The sequence below is a fragment of the Clavelina lepadiformis genome, chromosome 9 (genome assembly GCF_947623445.1).
Source record: "Clavelina lepadiformis chromosome 9, kaClaLepa1.1, whole genome shotgun sequence".
NCBI lineage: Eukaryota > Metazoa > Chordata > Ascidiacea > Aplousobranchia > Clavelinidae > Clavelina > Clavelina lepadiformis.
In genome coordinates this window covers 3,358,523-3,377,226 of record NC_135248.1, presented here as the reverse complement: position 1 = coordinate 3,377,226, position 18,704 = coordinate 3,358,523, and the positions used below count along the sequence as shown (strand labels likewise).

Below are 18,704 nucleotides of genomic sequence, written 5' to 3'. Positions count from 1 at the left end.
TGTATACTAGACCAGTGATGTTCAATCTTTTTTTTTCACCTGCACCTCTCAAAAGTGATGCATTAATTTTATGCCCCAGGGTGATTGAAATAGCTTAATAACTACATAAAAGCGTTTGTTTTATACCTGTGTTTTTCAAACGTATATTGAAAATGTCAACTGTACATATTAAAAACGAATTTTTGTATAAGCACAATTGTGAAGCAGCAGCTAAAATGATTTCACAACTGATATTTATCACAAGTTGTTGCAAATTGCGACTTAGTACTTAAAATCTCTACCTGCACTACAATTTACATTACTTAAGCCTTCTAATAAGCTACCAGTGAAATTTCGGATATATGAAGTGAGATTCGTGTTTATGACATCACTATGGCTTCATTTCATTTGAATGCTTAATGGTGTAACAATGCTGGCTACCTCTTTTGATTTTTGGATGAGTAAGGCTTGTAAATGTTCGATTTCTTTGTTTATCACTGTAATAGTGTAGTAAAAAGAAAAGCAATTATACAAGTAGAGAGATGAATGTCTTGCCATGTTGTAAGTATTTTAATCGGGATTGGGAAAAATTAAAAACAATTCTGGGAAATTTGGGAAAAATTTCTGGAGTTACTAAAATCACGTGGTAGCTTAATTCTCATAATATTTTACAAAATCTTATATTAAAAAGTTATATTTTTAGAAGCTAGACTAACAGTAAATCTGATAAGCCTTGCTAGCAGAATGCGAGTAATATAGTAGTATGGTGCCAGATTAATACATTTTGTGTTGTCTTTTAAAACTTTTCCAGTTAATTGGTGAGGTAGGAATTCTTGTTGGGATCTTCTAACTACTAAATTAGCAATGGATTCTCCTTTGCTGCAAGAAATACCGATCCTTAAACTTGCTGAAGTCCATTCCAAGCCAGATAAACAGGCAATGGCATACGGTACGGCTGGATTCAGGGGTAAAGCTTCAAAGATGGACCATATCTTTTTCAGAATGGGTATGCTGGCTGTCCTCAGGTCAAAGATGCTCAAATCGGCAATAGGAGTTATGGTTACCGCATCTCATAATCCAGTGGTAAACTTATTGTGCTCTGAATGCAATAGTTGAAATGCAATGTTTAGTTACGCTTTGGAAAAGCTGCCATGTAAAAAGTGAATATATAGCTGTCAAAAAATTAACTTTTTAATATTTATGTACAGCTGTTAATGGTGTAAGGTATTTCCTGAAGGATAACCATACTGTTCATAATTTCCTGTATAAGACTGATATTCATATGTGCCCCAAAAATTTCATTTCAGCTAGATAATGGAGTGAAATTAATTGACCCATGCGGTGAGATGCTGGTGGAGTCATGGGAAGTCATTGCAACAGGCCTCGCCAATGCCAGCAATGATGATCTGGTGAAAGAACTGAAAAAAATTGTTGCCAAGGAGAACATTGATTTGTCTCAGACAGCTACAATTCTTCTTGCAAGAGATACTAGGTACAGCATATATGTATATAGAAACATCTTTGTCAATCGTGTATATTATTTGTAGTATTAATAGCTCATATATGATATATAGATTTTCAGTTTCACAAATCTCTTTGGGTGTTTGCGTTTTATTACATTTAAACTGTTTACTTCGGAAACAGTTAGATTCAAGTTTTGCGTATTTTACATAACTTTTTATAATATACCGTATAGTAAAATGTTATTCTTGGATACCAATTTATATCTTACCACAATCTTATACTTTAGTGTTAAAGATTGATATAACTTGCAATTTTATCATTACCAGGCCCAGCAGTTTGAGTCTAAGCAATGCAGTTCAAGATGGCATTTCCGCATTAGGTGGAACATGCAGAAATTATGGCCTGCTAACCACACCACAACTTCATTATATTGTTTCTTGTTATAATGATGGAGTAAAAGATGCAGACGAAGACACATATTATAAATGGTTTTCCAGTGCCTTTAAAACTCTAGTAAACGAGGTATACCACGGACCTGCATATTTTATTAAATCTTCCTTTTGTGGGAATGCATGAGATGTTGGATGTAGATCAGAATGTATTGTGTAATTTTTTGTGATAATGAATGTTCCTTTCGAATGCTGAAAGTAAAATTGACATATCAATTACGGTTAGGTACTTTGTGGTTGTGTACTGGTTCTGCCTTTATAAGCTGCATTAAAGTGCTTTATTGTCCCAGACTTTTATCCAGCTACCTTTTTAGTGCAATTGTTATCAACAGGTTTATGTGAAAGACCTTTACGGATTTTGATGTTAATTTTTATTGCAGCCACCTGTGAATTCAAACGTGACAGTCGATTGTGCAAATGGTGTAGGAGCACCCAAACTAAACAAGCTTTACGAGCACATAGGTGCAAACGTCATTGACATTATCATTCATAATGACGGTGAAGGATGTGGGAAGCTTAATGAAAAATGTGGAGCTGATTATGTGAAAATACAGCAGAGGGCTCCTATAGGTTTGTTGCATTTTAAGAAAAAAAAACGATTTATTTGGCAATTATATTATCATTTCCTTCACTTGTAATACTTTCGTTTGAGTTTTTACTTCTGGGAAACAGAGGTCAACAAAATTTAAAGTGCATGTCAAGTGAATTCAAGTGGCTCTTTTGGTTTTATTTTTCCATACCATGAATTCACCGAAAGCAAGATAGCTTTTTGAGGTTTTTCCCTTCCAAATACGGAACTAACTTTGGGTTTACAAAACTTAACTGGCCATGTTTAACAGGCTTAAACATGGAGCCTTTTCACCGATATGCCTCATTTGATGGGGACGCCGATAGAATTGTTTATTATTCACTTGACTGTGATTGTAACTTCGTGTTGCTTGATGGAGATAAGATCGCATCTCTTATTACATTGTACATCAAGGAACTTCTCGACGAGGTAGTCTTGATATTTCAAACGTGTTCTTATATTTAAATTATTGTTGATCAATTAGTTGGATGATGTGAAGTGATTGTTGTTGGATTCTTTTCCAGCCTGATATTTAGTTGGCAGATGCATTAAAATTCTACTTCGCAGTCCAAAGTGGACGTCAAACTGGGTATGGTGCAAACAGCATATGCGAATGGCAACTCCACCAGATATGTAACCGACACATTGAATGTAATGGTGGCATGCGCTCGCACTGGAGTCAAACACCTTCATCACAAAGCAGTGGAATTTGATATCGGCGTTTATTTTGAAGCGAATGGCCACGGAACGGTAAGCAATGGACACAATGTTGAAATCACCAGAAAGCATGGTACAGTAATACAGTACTGTATATCTTTCTTAACCTACTTAGCTAACTAACAGAGATGGTTTAATTAACTGTCGACCTATAAAGTCCATAAAACCACAACCACATATTGCTTTGAATTGTTCTTTGTGTTTTCAAATGTAGGTCACTGTGAAAGAAGAATGCAGTAATGTTATTGAAAGGGCGGCCAAAGATGATAAACTTCCTGCAAAACAAAAAGACGCAGCAATTAAGTTAAAGACCTTCTTGGACGTTATCAACAAGGTCATTTACTGAGCACACAACGACGCCAAGTAGAGCGATTAATTTGCCGGCCGATTTAACAACGTTAATAAGTAACCAGCAAATTAAAGCAAATGTTTGAAATGCCAGAAACAGGCCCATTTTAACGAACATTCGTTAAAACAAACACGGTCTGATGTGCGTTGTAGCTACTTAAAGATCCCTCATTCAAATATTTGTAACCGAGTTGCAGTTTTGGTATTGCAACATACAGTGAAAAGCGATTGTGTGTTAAACTGTAAAATGTTTGGTTTCAAATCGACGGCTATGAAGAGCAACCAATAAGCATTCGGCGTTCTGTTCCGCCCCCGATACACATGTCTATTTGCTAAAAATAGTATCTTTGCTGTTTATGTGCCAAGATTTGTTAGAGTCGAGACACGGCGGCGTCATGGTAAAAAGCCGCAGATAAGTTAACGGTTTTCTTAAGTTTTCGAATCCCTGCTGCCTTAACTTCATATACTATTCCCCGCATCGTATCTACACCTCTCCCCCAAAAGTTATGAGACACCCAAAAGACCCGAATCAAAACGTGCATTTCATTGATTTTAGACGGTGGGCGATGCGATGAGCGACATGTTAGCAGTCGAGGCAATCCTTCATGCCAAAGGTTGGTCTGTACGTGAGTGGGCGCAACTATATACCGACTTGCCAAACAGACAGCTTAAAGTTACGGTAAGACATGTACAGTAATTTTTTACCGTTTACAATAAAATTCAATTAAATCTGGATGATTTGAAATAAAATTTAAAAAAATATTACCAACGTGTGGTTAGCTACTGAGTGCTATTGTGATGTATAGGCATTGTTGGGTATTGTATTATTTCTTCTGTTCGTTAAACTATAGACAAATAGAAGTAGCGATTGAAGATTTTCGCTGGTTTATTGAGCGTGAAATATGACATCGTTTGTTACAAATTTCTCTACATTTTCTTATCTGCTTTTATCTACTGTTTGGTCTCTCTATAATACGCACCAAGTGTTTGCAGAATTTGTGCGAATGTGCGGGTCCTGTCCCCGCACGATAAACAACGCGCTGGAGGAGTAGGATTTACACCGGAAAAAAAGATATCAACAGTTAGCTTGTAAGCACGACTCGCACGATAAATGAAAAATCGATTTTTTATTAAATTTGTCAATAGGAATACGGTAAAAGAGCGGCTTATAAATTCAAGTCTGCGTTTAAGCAAGATTGGACGATATTTGCAACGCAATGTCAAATCGTGTAAGCTGGCTAACGCATACAACAATTACCGGAAATGTTGATTTATGGCTATTACCATTCTTGTTTGGCTTTAGCTGTATAGAAAATTAGAAAATGTTGGATACCGATCTTCCATAGAACTAAAGCAAGTCAGTCAATAGCTGATACATCAAAGCTTGCCAAATGAAAGATACGCTATCACCATCACATACACGTATTTACAGCTTATAATTCTGCGAAACGTCATACCCGCTGGCATTAATAACTGTTTTCTACATGTCCTTTCGATTGCGTGGAAACCGTAATAGCTTTCAGAACGCTTAAGAACAAGCGTTGCTGAAGTTTTTAAAGACCTATAAAACACCAAAAGCAGTCGGAAACTTTTGTGTTGTTTTAAGAAACGAGCTTGTGTATTTTTTCGATTTTACAAGCCAATAAAGTGTTGAAAAATACACAAGAAAATGACAACTTCGCACTGGTCTACCAAGCACACGCATACCTTTTTAATGTCATAAAAACGTCGCACCTTTGATGTTTGGTGAATACGAAAAGTTGGCACCGAACAATTGAGTGTTTCGTGTTTTGTTGTATAGGAATATATGTTTTTGAAAAAGAACGCTATCCTGACACCTTATAACATAATTATACGTACCACTCGAGCAATTGCCATATTTAACGGTCTGTTGTGTGTGCCAAATACCAATATAGCTGTGCAAATAACGTCTTACATGATACGATAATATTACAATACTGGAATATGGGTCGCTCTATCACAGTAAATTTTAAAACCCAGATTAATTTGCAAACAATAATAGTGAAGTGATTACTTTTCCAGGTCGCAGACAGAACTGTTATCAGAACCACAGACTCGGAACGTCGAACAACAAGCCCAGAAGGTCTCCAAGAAGAGATAGATAAACTGGTTGCCCTGTTTCCCAATGGTCGTTCGTTCGTGCGTCCCTCCGGTACAGAAGACGTTGTCCGTGTTTACGCTGAAAGTGACACACAGGTGAAAAGTTACAGTATAAGCTACATTGTAAAAAGCTGATTTCAGCTAATTTTCTTGTCACGGTAAATGGTTTTGTGGTTTTACCACGTTTTTGACTGACTGAGATGTAAAAAGTAACATGTATCTATGTCTAGATTGTTGCGCAAACGATAGCGCCGTAAGAAGTAGAATTTGTCCATAATTTCTATGTTCTATTAATTATTTTGACAGTTTGGCCAATAGTATTAAACACACTCTAAGAAATTACAGAAATAGAGTAAATAGGATTCATAGTGGGCGGTTTGCATGTCAAAGCCGAAGGATTGCTAATGAATAGATACTGATATAGACATATCTTTTATGAACATACTTTCAATCTGTCACATCTTCTCGTGCAGGAACACGCCGATTCCTTAGCTAAAAAAGTGAGCATTCTGATCTACGAGAAAGCCGGCGGAGTTGGCGAAAAACCGAAAGAAGAATCGGCGTAGTTGCGGATTTCGTTAATTCTGAAAAGACCTGCTAAAACGCTTCATTGCTGTACTTGCGTTATTATACTCGCATTCAGAAATGTAGTTTTAATGCATAGGATCCCAATAATCGTGTGAAGCAAAACGTCTTTTTTACTTAACTTTGGTTATGCAGTGTTAGAATGATATCGTTTATTACTTGAAAAATAGTGGTTTAAAGCGACTACGTCAATTACCTCCCTACAAATGCATGTGAAACGTCATCAGATGCACGTCAACGTTTTCAATGCCAGTACTTCGCGCCACCTGGGCAGAGTAATTACTTGGTGCAATAAAGTTACTTGTTAAGAAATAACCAAATCGGCTATTCAGTGTTACTTGGCCCAGAATGTATTCAGACGCTACCAAAGATTTCATTGCCCGTTGCTACCGAATGTGTTGTCTCCGCCTATCAGCCCAAGTACACAGCCCGTCTATAAAAACTGTGTTTGTACTGTACATAACTTGGTGCAATTTATAATTTTTGAATAAATATCTTTCATTTTTGCGCCCGTTTTTCCCAAAGGCTGACCAGGTGCTCGCTGTACTCGTTTCGTTTGACGAGATACTCAAATACCTTTGTGTTTGAAGAAAATAGAAATAGATTTGAAGAAAATAGCTAGCTAGCTCAACATGCGTTGTTATGGGGTCATGGCCCTTTAAATGGATGATTTTAAATGTGCAACACTGCGTTGTTGCCGTTGTCGTACCGAAAGCGTCATATTAAACAAAGCAATTGTTTCTGTTCAATGAGCGTCAAACATCAGTCTGTCTGGATCGCTTTGTGTTTGGGCGATAGCTGGTTGCAGGTCCAGGGTAAGGTTTGAAAGTTTCGTGTTTTTCGAGTATTTGTCAAAAACTTACAAGCTTAAAACTTGCTGTGAAATTAAAGTGGTTGGTTTAGTGCAAGGAGTTTTTCCCAAATAAAAATGCAGGGTGTTCTAGCCTTGATCTTGTTGCAAGACAAAATTCAGGGAGTTTCATGTCGTGGCTTACTGATAACAGCTCGTGGGTTTAACGTACTTTGCATGGAAAAGCCTATCTCTTTAGATAGGTTAATGACCACTTAAGTTAGCGGATTGAATTCTATATTTCTATTGTTGTTAGTTCTATCATTTCATTATCAAGTTTTCCTTCTACCTTTTTATTGCAGTGAGTTGTCTCGTTGTAATCTTAAACACCACAAGCATCTGAAAAACCAACACAGAAAACGCGTTCGCGTCATAAATTGAAAGAATAGAAGTTTATTAGCAAGTAACTTAAGATGTTAAACGCGTTTCACATAATACCTTATAGATATTGACACTTCTGCAAAGCCTGTTACCTGTTAAAAGCAGTTGCGGTATTGTAAGTGCCAGTCTGTCACCACCACGCACAACACAATGTTTAACAGGGCGAATGCAGAGATAAATTTTCGCTGGCGGATGCAAAAGTCAATAATTATAATAAAAAGAATGTGAACACATTAGGGGAAATTATACGACAACAAACAAGAAAAGTAAGTAACAAAAAACGCGGAGGATCTTTTCGCAGAGATCAAGCAGTGTTTTTTCACAACATTAAACCACTGAAAACTAAACGTATTATGTACGAAATGCGCGACACGAACCACAATGGACAGACAACACTTTAACATGCATTTGGTGAGTCTTAGTGAAGAATATAAAAAGCGCAATCAACGGGGAATGTCTAATTGCAAAAAAATGACCACAATGTAACTGGGCTACGATCACGAAAAGCGGAAAGTTCATTATTATGAAAAAATATCCCTGACTGAGGGTTGGAAGGCGTGTTGGCTTTCCCTTTAAAAGAAAAAGTCCTGAAAATTGGAATAAATTGTCAATCGCAAACATATAAAATTGCACAAACAGCAAAACTGTTACGACAATTCTACTAACATAACAAAAACCATATTCACTGCAAATCTAAGTAGTTGTAACAAACAGTGTAATCGCCAGCAAGGAACTTCACTAAACCTAAGACCTTGTATATTTACTGGGGGTCAAAAAACTGAAACATACGAAATAACGCTAAACTTATTGACTAAAGTTAAACATACTGTAGGAACTACACAACAAACGGCGAAATGGCATGGATGGAAACTGTGTATCTCTGATTGGAACATAAAGTTATGTTGGGCAACCTACCTCAAGTTAACAATAAATTAAGCTTTGTTATATGATAGGGCCATTAAAGCAAGCCACTGAAATGCTTCATGTTTTTAGCCAGAAGCATTTAAAATGCAGGTTTAGTTAAATTGTGGCAGCAACATCACTATTACTGATGAATGACCCATAGCAAAGAGTTGAGCATATCACCTAGCAACACACAATGCATTCGCTTTTTATCGTTAATACATCGCAAGCTTTCACCATTGAATCGTGCTGCAGGCAACATTGCTTCCAAATTCGAACCAAGTTGATTATCTTTTTGAATAATAACAATTCTCAAAAACCAAGTGCGTATAAATTGGGCTAGCTACTAGTCAAAATATGAAAAATCTGGTTCGTTCTTGTTTTTGGAAATTTCCTTTAAAATCTTGATCAAGTTTGTCAAGCCAAATATGTATCCGTGGTCAGGACCGTCGTGAATGAATGAACTGTCTATTTGATTGTTCGTTGCTTTGGCGAAATCAATCATACGAATGTCCACCGTGACCGGATTCGTATCTGTTTGCCCTTGGGACATCGGTTGCCGGGCGCTTGGGTCAGATGAAGTGGACGTGGAGCACTTTTCATTTTGTTGTTCGCTTTCAGCAGCAGCGGAGATTGCAGGTGATTTATGGGAGCTCGTTTCCAAAGCAACTGGCTCACAGTTATCGCAAGAAGAAGAAGGCTGAATGCAGGATTCCCAGTTAGACGAAGGTCGCACTTCGGCATCAACCACATTCTTGCATTTGGACTCTGATTCGCGACACGACTCAACACAAACCGGTACACAGTGATCCTCAAGTCTGGAACAATTACTGGCAAGCACTTCGTCCAAACTGTTGTCCGTTGGCATATTTTTTACACTCACGTCGACGGTATTGTGGGAATCACCGTCGTACATTACTAGAAGGGAACTGGAGTAGAACCTATAAGAGGGCAAACGCCGCAAACTGTCCCGGATCGATCGTAGACGTTTTAAAACCGGGGTTAAGAGTTCGCGGCGGGTGCGGCGCCCGTCGAAGAAGAACTGATGCAACACGTTTCTGAGACCTGTTTTGTCCAGCGTGCGGCCGAAGTATTTGTCCCGACAAAGAAACTTTCCAGAGTCCCGATGGTAAACCTACACACAATCAACGTTTGTTACATCACAATACCTGACGGAAATTGTTGATTACAAATATAGAATTTTGTCATGGTATTGCCCCACGTCCTGAAAAAGGCTGTATAGAAAAAATAAACAGCTATCGTCTTCCAAAACAAAAAGAGACCCTATTGATCAGGTTCAAAAATGCTTTGTCATACTAAGCTGTATCGTAGCATCATGTTACATTTGCTGTTATCATCAACTCACTCAATACTAATTGGTGCACTGGTATACAAAAAAGCTTATCATACCAAATAAGGCAAGACACAGTCCACAATAGTGAGATCCAGTGTTCAACATAACATAATGTCCTTAAAATTGATTACAACAGCAACAGGTTTATCGGACCAAACAGTGACAAAACTTAACTTAACGTTTATAAACTACACGAGACAATCAGCTGTGATATCTGGTATGGTAATTGCTAAATTGTAGTTTTTAAGTATACCTGCATTCCCGAAAGTCGGAGACCAAGTTTTTGTGTGGTTGTGGCAGCACATTTCCGTTCGTGGCGCATTTTCTTGTCATCATCGTCATAATCACCATGGAAACGTGTGCCCATTTTGAGATCAAGCACACAAGGCCTCCGAAACTGGTAAGTAACGTTTTCAAGCAAAATGCATTCTACAAAAATTCAGTAAAAAAACATAAGATCACAAAATACAAAATGATTTAAACGAATTTACACTTTTACAAACTTATTAGTGCATTGCTTATATTATATTATGCACTGCTTATATATTATGCTTATATTATTATATTATGTAAAAAAAACAACCTTCAGATTAAAAAGCTCACTTTGAACTGTTCGATGTTTGCTTTGCAGTTGCCTCCGAAGCCCTTCCTTGTAGACTTTAAATATCCAAGGATTTATGGGGAGATGATGCTGATTCGTGGCTTGATCAGGGTGTCTTCCATCATGGAGTTTGTGATCAAAGTCGACATGCACACTTCCAGTTCTTTTCAGTCGAATCCTGTAATGTCAATTTTAATAATGATGATGCATGCGTTTTGGGAGGAGACACAATAGCTGTTTGAGGTCACAATGATATTTTAAAAAGGTTACTGGCACCTTTTCTGGGGAGATTGAGGAATTATATCTGCCGAATTTCTTTCAATAGATGTATGGTTTTTTGTTGAACTTTCAGACTCCTGAAACAGTGTAAACATGTCACGATTTTAGTCATTTTAAAGAAGAAAACCAAAAGACCGTTAATTTTGCTCCAACAGCACTCTTTGAAGTCGTGATATCAATGACCACAAGAAGCACCACATCATTATGGGAATATATATAAAAATGAATATACTGCCTAGCAACACATACAATGAGTGCACCAACACACTGAGCCAGACAAGCTTCATAACAACAGTTTGCTAAGAAAACTTCATTCATAGCAATTAATACCATCAGCCGAAAGCAACAAAAGCTTATTCGAAACAACTCACGCTGGCCAGTTAAATGGTATACTTATATAGGAAACTGCAACAATAAAACCACATATATCACTTATACGCAGGGACAGGAAGTGTGGAAATGATTGAAAAATGAGGAACACAAAGCTCCATACAAATCATGACACTTCAAAAAGAATCTTCATAACACTAGTAAATGCAGATGTCAATATGAGTAAATGTAATCTTATCAACGTAACCAAGGTTAACAATGTTAGATATACACTTTACATAATTCAAAAATATTACAATAAATAGTATCATAAACACTATTTTTGCTCTTCAACATCATAGAAAAAAACAACAATTATATTTACACCATAAAAAATAAGCCTGGAAGTCATTAGGCAATATAATCACGTTGTCTTCACAACGTCACAGATACATATCATACATATGTGTTTTGTGTTAGATAGCATTATTACACAAACAGCACGTACTTATGCAGTAATGTGACCATCACTGCTGTAACGCTTCACTTTTTCTATCACAGGAAGTGATGCCGACATTACTAATCATTAATAATGACAAATGCTTTTGTTGGTAAAACGTTGTCATAACTGGTATCAATTCTCAGTAAGACTAAACTAGTACCATAATTTATGATACAAAGATTGATAAAAAAATATTTTCATCTGTGTACTATGCCAAGGTCTTGGTGATTAATGGTTTATCACGGGCAAGTTGCTATGAAGAACTTGTCTTTCCAGCGTTAGTCAAACTAGTTACAAAAGCGTAAAACTTTTCAACCTAAGATCGGCAATAGACATATGTCAACTAGATTAAAACAAAAACATCCATGTTTCAGTAGTATTGTCTCAGTGTTCTTCATGTTTAATCTCAACTGCAATCTATGCAAATTGGATTCTTTGGTGTGTTCATGTTTTCACAGCAAAATAAAGTGAAGAAAGTAAATAATGAATAAATTGGTGTGAAACACAATAAATCATTGCTTTAAATGCATTGTGTTTCCATGATGCAAATAATACATGTAGCGTGAGACTGAGTATAGCAGAAAAGCACAAGCTCAAGTTACAAAATAAATCAACAGGGCACGGAATAAGTAACAGACCGCAAAAACCTGTCGTGATGCTTATAATTTAAATTAAATGGAAATAAACGTACCTGTTCCTCTTCACTGCTGTAAAAAGCATCTGGCAATTTCATCAGATTTTCCGAATCTTCGTCAGCCTGATATGGGTAAGCCGTCAAGATAACGGACCCGTCTGCTGCCTCCTCTATGTTGACATTCACTACTCCTGAATACGATAGAAAAATGTTTTTATACACCGAGTACTAATTTTGATTCGAATGTTGAACTACATATATCTATTTTTTATAGTTAAATTTCAGTCTATATAGTAATATCTAGATATAGATAGTATGATAATATGTAAATATTTCATCTTCTCTGAACTTTTATTATAAGAAATTGTGAACTAAAATGATTTAATGCAATCAAAAAAGGAGAAAATTAAATTTTCTCACTACTCAGAAATACATTTAGCAGTCAGGAAAATGTCTGCTACCAAAAATAACCATAATTATGTGTGTTATCCGAATTAAAAACCCATATATATATACAGTTACGGTACCGATAAAGCAACAGCCATTGTATGAAATTTGCATTTAGTTAAACAGGATAATGAAACTCAGTAACACAAGACAAAACGTATAGTAGAAACGATCATGCAGCACTACACTTGTTTATTGCCCTTGGCAAAGCACAAGAGCTAGCACAAACAAACAAATCTGCGAAGTGCAACCCACAAATGAGATGCAAACAAGAAGCATGGCATAAACAAGATTTTTATATCTCTAAATGATAATAACCTGAAAGCATGCACAAGTAGTTTGCTGCCACCAGTAAGATGAAAAGGAAAAACATTGCAGATAGTCATGCCAAACCTGCCCACACAATAAATCATTGCAACGTGACGAAACTCTGCGGACATTTGCTTATCAAACAGTCAATCGCCTTCTACACATTGCGAGGCAATGATACATAACTGTGAACTCTATTGGAAATTCATAGGTATGTTATACACGTCATGTCAATGAAGACTACCATGCATGTTGTCGGCAATTAACCTTGCAAACAAGTGTTATAAATTACACAGCGTGACAACAGAGATTTTGTTGTCAAAGAGTAAGATACAGTGTCTGCTGTGAAGCAAAGCAGATTAAACCAAACGCTGCAGGAAGGAAAATAAATACAATGACTAAAGGAAAGTTGACTCCTACTTGCACAGTTACCAGTAAAAAGAATTATCGTGAAAAAATACTAACCTTTGAATCTTGGAGTAAATTGCAAAATGTCTGGTGGTAGAGATTTGTAAAAAAAATGCTCACGGTAATTCAATGGTTTGCATACAGTTGTTTCATTCAAACACATCATCGTAGCTCGACCAGATACCTGAGAGTGACAAAATGCTGTCATGCAAATGTCAGTAAACTTTTAATTCTTTAGTTATAAATTACATTTATCACAATTGTTTACATTTTAAACTGTGAGACTGTGCAATGGTTAAAAAATTACTGTCTGATAATGCTTGAGTTAAATATGTAGGCCCACCAATATTGTAGATCTTAATACTCTGTTAAATTCTTGCTTTTTATGTATATTTACACAACTTACTTGATGTAAAAATGGTTCTAAGGTAATTCCCTGTCCATAACTTCCATAAGGTATGTCTGGACCAGTATGCAAATCATGTGCATTGTTCATAATCACCATTTCGCTAGCAGAACAACCACAAAATAAATTACACAATTTGACGTATATGTAACACTTAACAAAATGTCTACATCAAAAAAAAAAAGAAATAGTTATACAGGTATATATATATATATCGTATTGAGAAGGTAAATATTATGATAAAAAAATTCAGATTTTTAATATGTCATAGACAATGAAAATCTGCTATGATGTTATAGTCTAATGATGAATAACATTCTGCTAATTTGATGGCTCAGCTTATAATGCTTAATATTTGCAGCTGTGCATTCAGTAAAACTTGTTTTATTAAGGTTTTACAAATCAGCAAATTCTTTTCCTGTATATAACCTATCATCATCATCATAAACAATAAACCATCATGATTTCAAGGTAACAGTGTAAAAAGGTTGATGTAGCAATTTATAAGTTACGATTTAGTACACAAAGAAGAAGTACGGTAGTTTACCACTTGGTATTTACAAGTACGTTAGTTCCCCATTGGAAACACCAATAGAAGTTTACACTAATCCTAACAACAAAAAAGAGGACTTTCCAGGAAAGGACAAAGTAGTCAATGATTAACAACAAAAATTAAGAGCCTTTGATATCAAATTGCATCAGTACATATGTTATACAATGAAAGTTTTGCTGTGTATCTCTGAGAGCAAAAATACTTGATTGAAAAGTTCAATTTGTCTTTCTTAAAAAATTCCAGATGAGTCAGAAACAATTATATCAATGTTTATTTAAAAGTCTCATTATATCAAGTCTTAAAAAATATTTGCAAACCTTATGACGTATATGATAAACACTCTGACATCATATTCACACAATAATAGCTTAATGATGTTTTCATGCAGATGTCATGACTCATAATAATGTTGTGAGCATTCGTTTGTTTATTATACAGCAGAACCTGAGTTAACAATCATCCCCAGCCATATAACAAGACAGCAATTCAACCTTTTTATCCTTGATTAAATTTTTTTCTGCTTTTTAATATATGGAATTAAATCCAGATAAAGCAATCACATTATTTTTGGGCAGAACTGTCGGATTATATACCATGTTTAATCAACTACCTAATGTGACCAGTCACTTTAATTTTACAATAATTACGGTTATACTGGACTAATGAGTAGGTAAAATCATTCAAAAAGTCAGTGAAGTCAATCTGCAAAAAACACATTTGATAGACCCACATCTGTTTGTGTTGTTGGTATTTAATCTAAATAAATTGCTCATGTATGGAACAAGTTAAATAGTAGTCATTGCCATCAAATCTGGAGACAAGTTTAATAAATCTGCTTTAGACCAAATGCCAAGAAGGCATTACTGATTTAATTAAGCAAGTTTTCAACGGTCCCAAAGATGGTCCATTATTATCAAAGTTTCGCTCTTGCACTAAAAACACAATAAACAAACACGGCAACTTTGGCTTTTACTTACAAAAGATCGATGAGGAACTGAGGTGGCAGTATCTACCGATATCATCACATGCCTAACTTACCTCACCTATGTGACAACTTTGACGTCACTATGTATTCATTGAAGGCCTGTTGGTGAAGTTTTCTCATTTATTTTCTAAACAAAAAATGACTCGTTTCCTTTTTCATATCGTCTCTACCTATCTGTTTTACACAACAGGACATTAATTACTAATGAAATAACAATTATCGTATTGAAATGATTAAATTCAATTCCAATGTCAATGTCAACATTGATAATGGTTGCAGCATCTATCAAAACATCAGGGTCTGGATTGTAAATGTATCATTTCCATTATTTTGGCTCCAGCAAATTAAGTTTTAACTTAGAACATTTTGCTCTTAAAATGATTAAATTCTATTTATTAATGGGTTTCAAACCTACCTATATCGAATGAAACGTCTGATATAAGCTAATCCTCATTTCATCAGATATTAATGTCCCGTCGAGTAAAACAGACAATGCGGATGAAAATATGACAAGCTTTTCAATTTATAGGAAACGAAGAATATGTGGTGAGTTGGTGTTGCAAAAGTGGGTGGCAACCAGAGAGCGCCATGGCAACCAGAGAGCGTCGTGGCAACAGTCTAAGAGTCTCTTTTGCTTCTGTACCAGTCTGAACAAAACATGAATGGTTTTTTGTCGAGAACTAGTTATTGTATCAGAGAATTATCGGAAGAAACTTCCCGGTTGATCCTCCGAGTAATTACGTGTCGTATCATTTATTTTTCACCTTTGACTGAGGGGCGATAAAATGGTGGTAACTTATTTATTACACAGTTGCTCAAGAATCCAAGAAATATGCTTACAAACAATTGATATATAGGAAAAAAGTAGCAAAACTTTGGGTCTAGTGCAGAAGTGGACAACCAAATGACGTCACAATTTGGGTCTGCAGAGGTCTAGTATACTAATGCATCACGCGATTGTGCACTTCTGCACTAGACCCAAAACTTTGATGGTTTAAAACGTGCAAGCCCTACTTGAAAGTTTGCTTTCGGTGTGTCGGATAAATGCGCCAATAAATTTAACGCAAAAATTTGCACCATACCAACTTAATAGGCTACTCATTATATACAATATAAGACAATACGGCAATTCTGTTCCAGAAAATTGGCTCAGAAGACAATTTTCTGCGCCGGAGAAATCTTGCACATAATACAAACTTTCTGGTAGGGCTTGCAAGTTATTAATAACAGTTTTACAGTCAGACAGTGGTGCTTTTAGCAGGGCCACCAACCAAACCTAGGTTTTTCAGCAAACGACTGTTTTATAGCACACACTGCATGGACTAACAGTCTGTTGCCTTTATCGTATGACAAAAAATTCGCTTATAACCAAACCATAAGAAAAATACCATGTTGCATGATAAGGAGATATGGTAGGAATCGGATTATCATATAGGCAAGTACCAAACCAATGCGTCATAAAACATTAGCTTGATTAAGGTTTGTTATAGCCAATAGTCAGACAGTACCGGTAAAGAGGTGTAATATGAGGTATATATAACATAATACCGTACTGTAACCTAATGACAAAATCACTCAAATATACTGATGTTGACCTTATAGTGAACAACAGCCTATACAATGAATAAAAACATTAGCCAAATCTATTTAGCCTAGGCCTAGCTAGTTTAATTAAATAATAGGTTACCGGTACATAAGCCTAGATGTAAACTTACGTACTGGTAATTTCATCAACACCAATCCCAATCGTCACAGCAAGCACAACTCCAAGCGCTAAGCGCATACAGAACCTTTCATCTAGCGGCTCTAGCCTATCCTAGCTGACCTGCCTGTAAGTGTGACTGACCCACAAAAGCAGTCTCTCTATAAACCTATTGATTTCTATGATATTTGTACAAGAGTAAAATCTTTTGTGGCGGTAGATAGCGTCACAATACCTGAAGCAGCTGTACAGTTTTTAGGTTTATTGGCCGTATGTACAACCAATGATGACGTCAACCAACCTATCATATCCAACACCTTCTGGCAAACCGACGGAGGCTGCGTCGAATCTAATCTTGGAAGACATAACAAATCCGAGCAACGAAGAAAATAAAGACGTGAAAAGACCATTGTTTAGCCCAGAAAATGTACACCAACACCCCAAAAAGAAAACCATGAGTTGCTGCCAAAAGAACTTCAACGTTACACAGCCCAAGTGTCATGCTGAAAGCAGGACTTCAAAGATTGTCTTTCTTTTCATTGTAGGGCGTGCAAGATCAGTATGAGGTCATAACTTCTTGTTGTGACGATCAGCAGCAATTTCTTTTACTGTTCGGAGAAACTACCGTGTCATGCCCTCTTTGTCAAGATTCGACAAGAAAACTTCCGTGTTTCAGAATATTTCAACCAGAATTCAGAACCGCCGAACGTCTCTTCGATTGTGTGGGCTGTAAAAAGATTTGATTCAAGTGTAAATGTAGCACTGTTAGGGTGGGATGCACCACTGCAGATCATCTTGATCAAGGATTAAAGCTTAAACTGTGATCACATGATCTAGGTTTTAAGCGGATCCTTAATTGCCATGCACCAAGTACGATCTCATGAAGATCGCGTGATCGAAGCATGATCTTGATCAACGCTATATAAAAGCCTAATGATTTGGAACCGAGATGATATGCAGACTGCATGACATCCCATTGTTCAAGACAGCATAAGTTAATGAGAACTACTCTAGGTCCTCCTTCACGGTCAATTGACGTGATCCCGCAGTAACCCTAACTGTAGCTGTAAAATTATTAGCCACCATTGTGAAGCTATATGTGTCCAGTCTTTTGCTAGAAATGAAAAATAGCCTACTCCTTTCAATGTAGACTGAAATATGAGTTTGATATAGCTATTAGAGTCAAAAAGTCATAGTTGTAGTTCAATTTTTATTTTGATCACAAATGGCTTTCTTGAAAATTGCTTCATTTAATGTTTGCGGACTGCAATGTCCAATTAAAAAAAATCTATTTTTCATTTTTTGAAATCCAAGAAGTATAACATCATAATATTGCAAAAAACACATAACTCAGTTGACAAGTTGAGTTGACAGTTTTGGCTCATGGGCGCCCTAACTCCAAAGGAGAGTGTGCAATGTTTTCTAAGGATCTTTCTTACATGCACGTTAAATTTCTATCGGATAACCTTGCAAGAAACCAAATTCTAAAAGTAGGTATTGACGATATCTCAATTATAGGCTATTGGTTAATGTGTACCGGCCAAATAACGATGTACCTGAGTTTTATGAGAAATTGTTTGTACAAACATTATATGAAATACGTTTAAACAGCTGCGTAATGGGCGGTGATTTTAATTTAGCTATAAACGATCCATTAGATAAAGTTGGACGCCACTCTAATAAACGAGCGCAGACATGCGTGGTCAACCACATAGAAGTAGCGTCTTTGATGGTTTGTGATGCTTTCGGGGCTAAAAATCCGTATTGAAAAAATTTACTCCTATTCAAACACGACCGTATAGGCCTACAGCGACAAGGATAGACTTTTTTTTATATCGCAGCACCTGCTG

The 18,704-nt window shown here is 36.3% G+C and overlaps 2 protein-coding genes across 4 annotated transcripts; one reads left to right on the top strand and one right to left on the bottom strand.

Annotated features, from left to right (window-relative positions):
• Positions 1-770: 770 nt before the first annotated feature.
• Positions 771-6,738, top strand: LOC143470110 (phosphoacetylglucosamine mutase-like). The gene is made up of 10 exons (XM_076968011.1): positions 771-1,062; positions 1,287-1,471; positions 1,770-1,965; positions 2,273-2,462; positions 2,732-2,889; positions 3,028-3,210; positions 3,392-3,511; positions 4,082-4,204; positions 5,569-5,742; positions 6,120-6,738. Exons 1-10 carry the CDS (start codon positions 844-846, stop codon positions 6,210-6,212), a joined length of 1,641 nt encoding a protein of 546 aa, XP_076824126.1. The 5' UTR covers positions 771-843; the 3' UTR covers positions 6,213-6,738.
• Positions 6,739-7,458: 720 nt separating this feature from the next.
• On the bottom strand, positions 7,459-16,988 carry LOC143470109 (inositol hexakisphosphate kinase 1-like). 3 transcript variants are annotated; one of them, XM_076968009.1, is made up of 10 exons: positions 16,872-16,988; positions 15,568-15,799; positions 15,211-15,279; positions 13,615-13,717; positions 13,266-13,392; positions 12,102-12,235; positions 10,597-10,676; positions 10,323-10,498; positions 9,973-10,148; positions 7,459-9,500 (listed from the first exon to the last, which is right to left on the bottom strand). In XM_076968009.1, the coding sequence occupies exons 3-10, from the start codon at positions 15,270-15,272 to the stop codon at positions 8,712-8,714; spliced, it is 1,647 nt and encodes a 548-aa protein (XP_076824124.1). In that variant the 5' UTR covers positions 15,273-15,279; positions 15,568-15,799; positions 16,872-16,988; the 3' UTR covers positions 7,459-8,711. The 3 variants fall into 3 exon arrangements, with proteins under 3 accessions (XP_076824124.1, XP_076824123.1, XP_076824125.1); XM_076968008.1 differs by lacking the exons at positions 15,211-15,279; positions 15,568-15,799 and having other exon boundaries at positions 16,868-16,950; XM_076968010.1 differs by lacking the exons at positions 15,568-15,799; positions 16,872-16,988 and having other exon boundaries at positions 15,206-15,228.
• Between the last annotated feature and the right edge of the window lie 1,716 nt (positions 16,989-18,704).

Excerpts from the sequence above, each read along its gene's own strand:
- LOC143470110 (XM_076968011.1), top strand. The coding sequence starts at position 844 with ATGGATTCTCCTTTGCTGCAAGAAATACCGATCCTTAAACTTGCTGAA. Across the intron at positions 2,463-2,731 it reads ACAGCAGAGGGCTCCTATAG|GCTTAAACATGGAGCCTTTT; the intron begins GTTTGTTGCATT and ends CATGTTTAACAG. Across the intron at positions 3,512-4,081 it reads TCTTGGACGTTATCAACAAG|ACGGTGGGCGATGCGATGAG; the intron begins GTCATTTACTGA and ends CATTGATTTTAG.
- LOC143470109 (XM_076968008.1), bottom strand. The coding sequence starts at position 16,935 with ATGCGCTTAGCGCTTGGAGTTGTGCTTGCTGTGACGATTGGGATTGGT. Across the intron at positions 13,718-16,867 it reads GTTGATGAAATTACCAGTAC|CGAAATGGTGATTATGAACA; the intron begins GTAAGTTTACAT and ends TTGTTCTGCTAG. Across the intron at positions 12,236-13,265 it reads ATTTACTCCAAGATTCAAAG|GAGTAGTGAATGTCAACATA; the intron begins GTTAGTATTTTT and ends TATCGTATTCAG.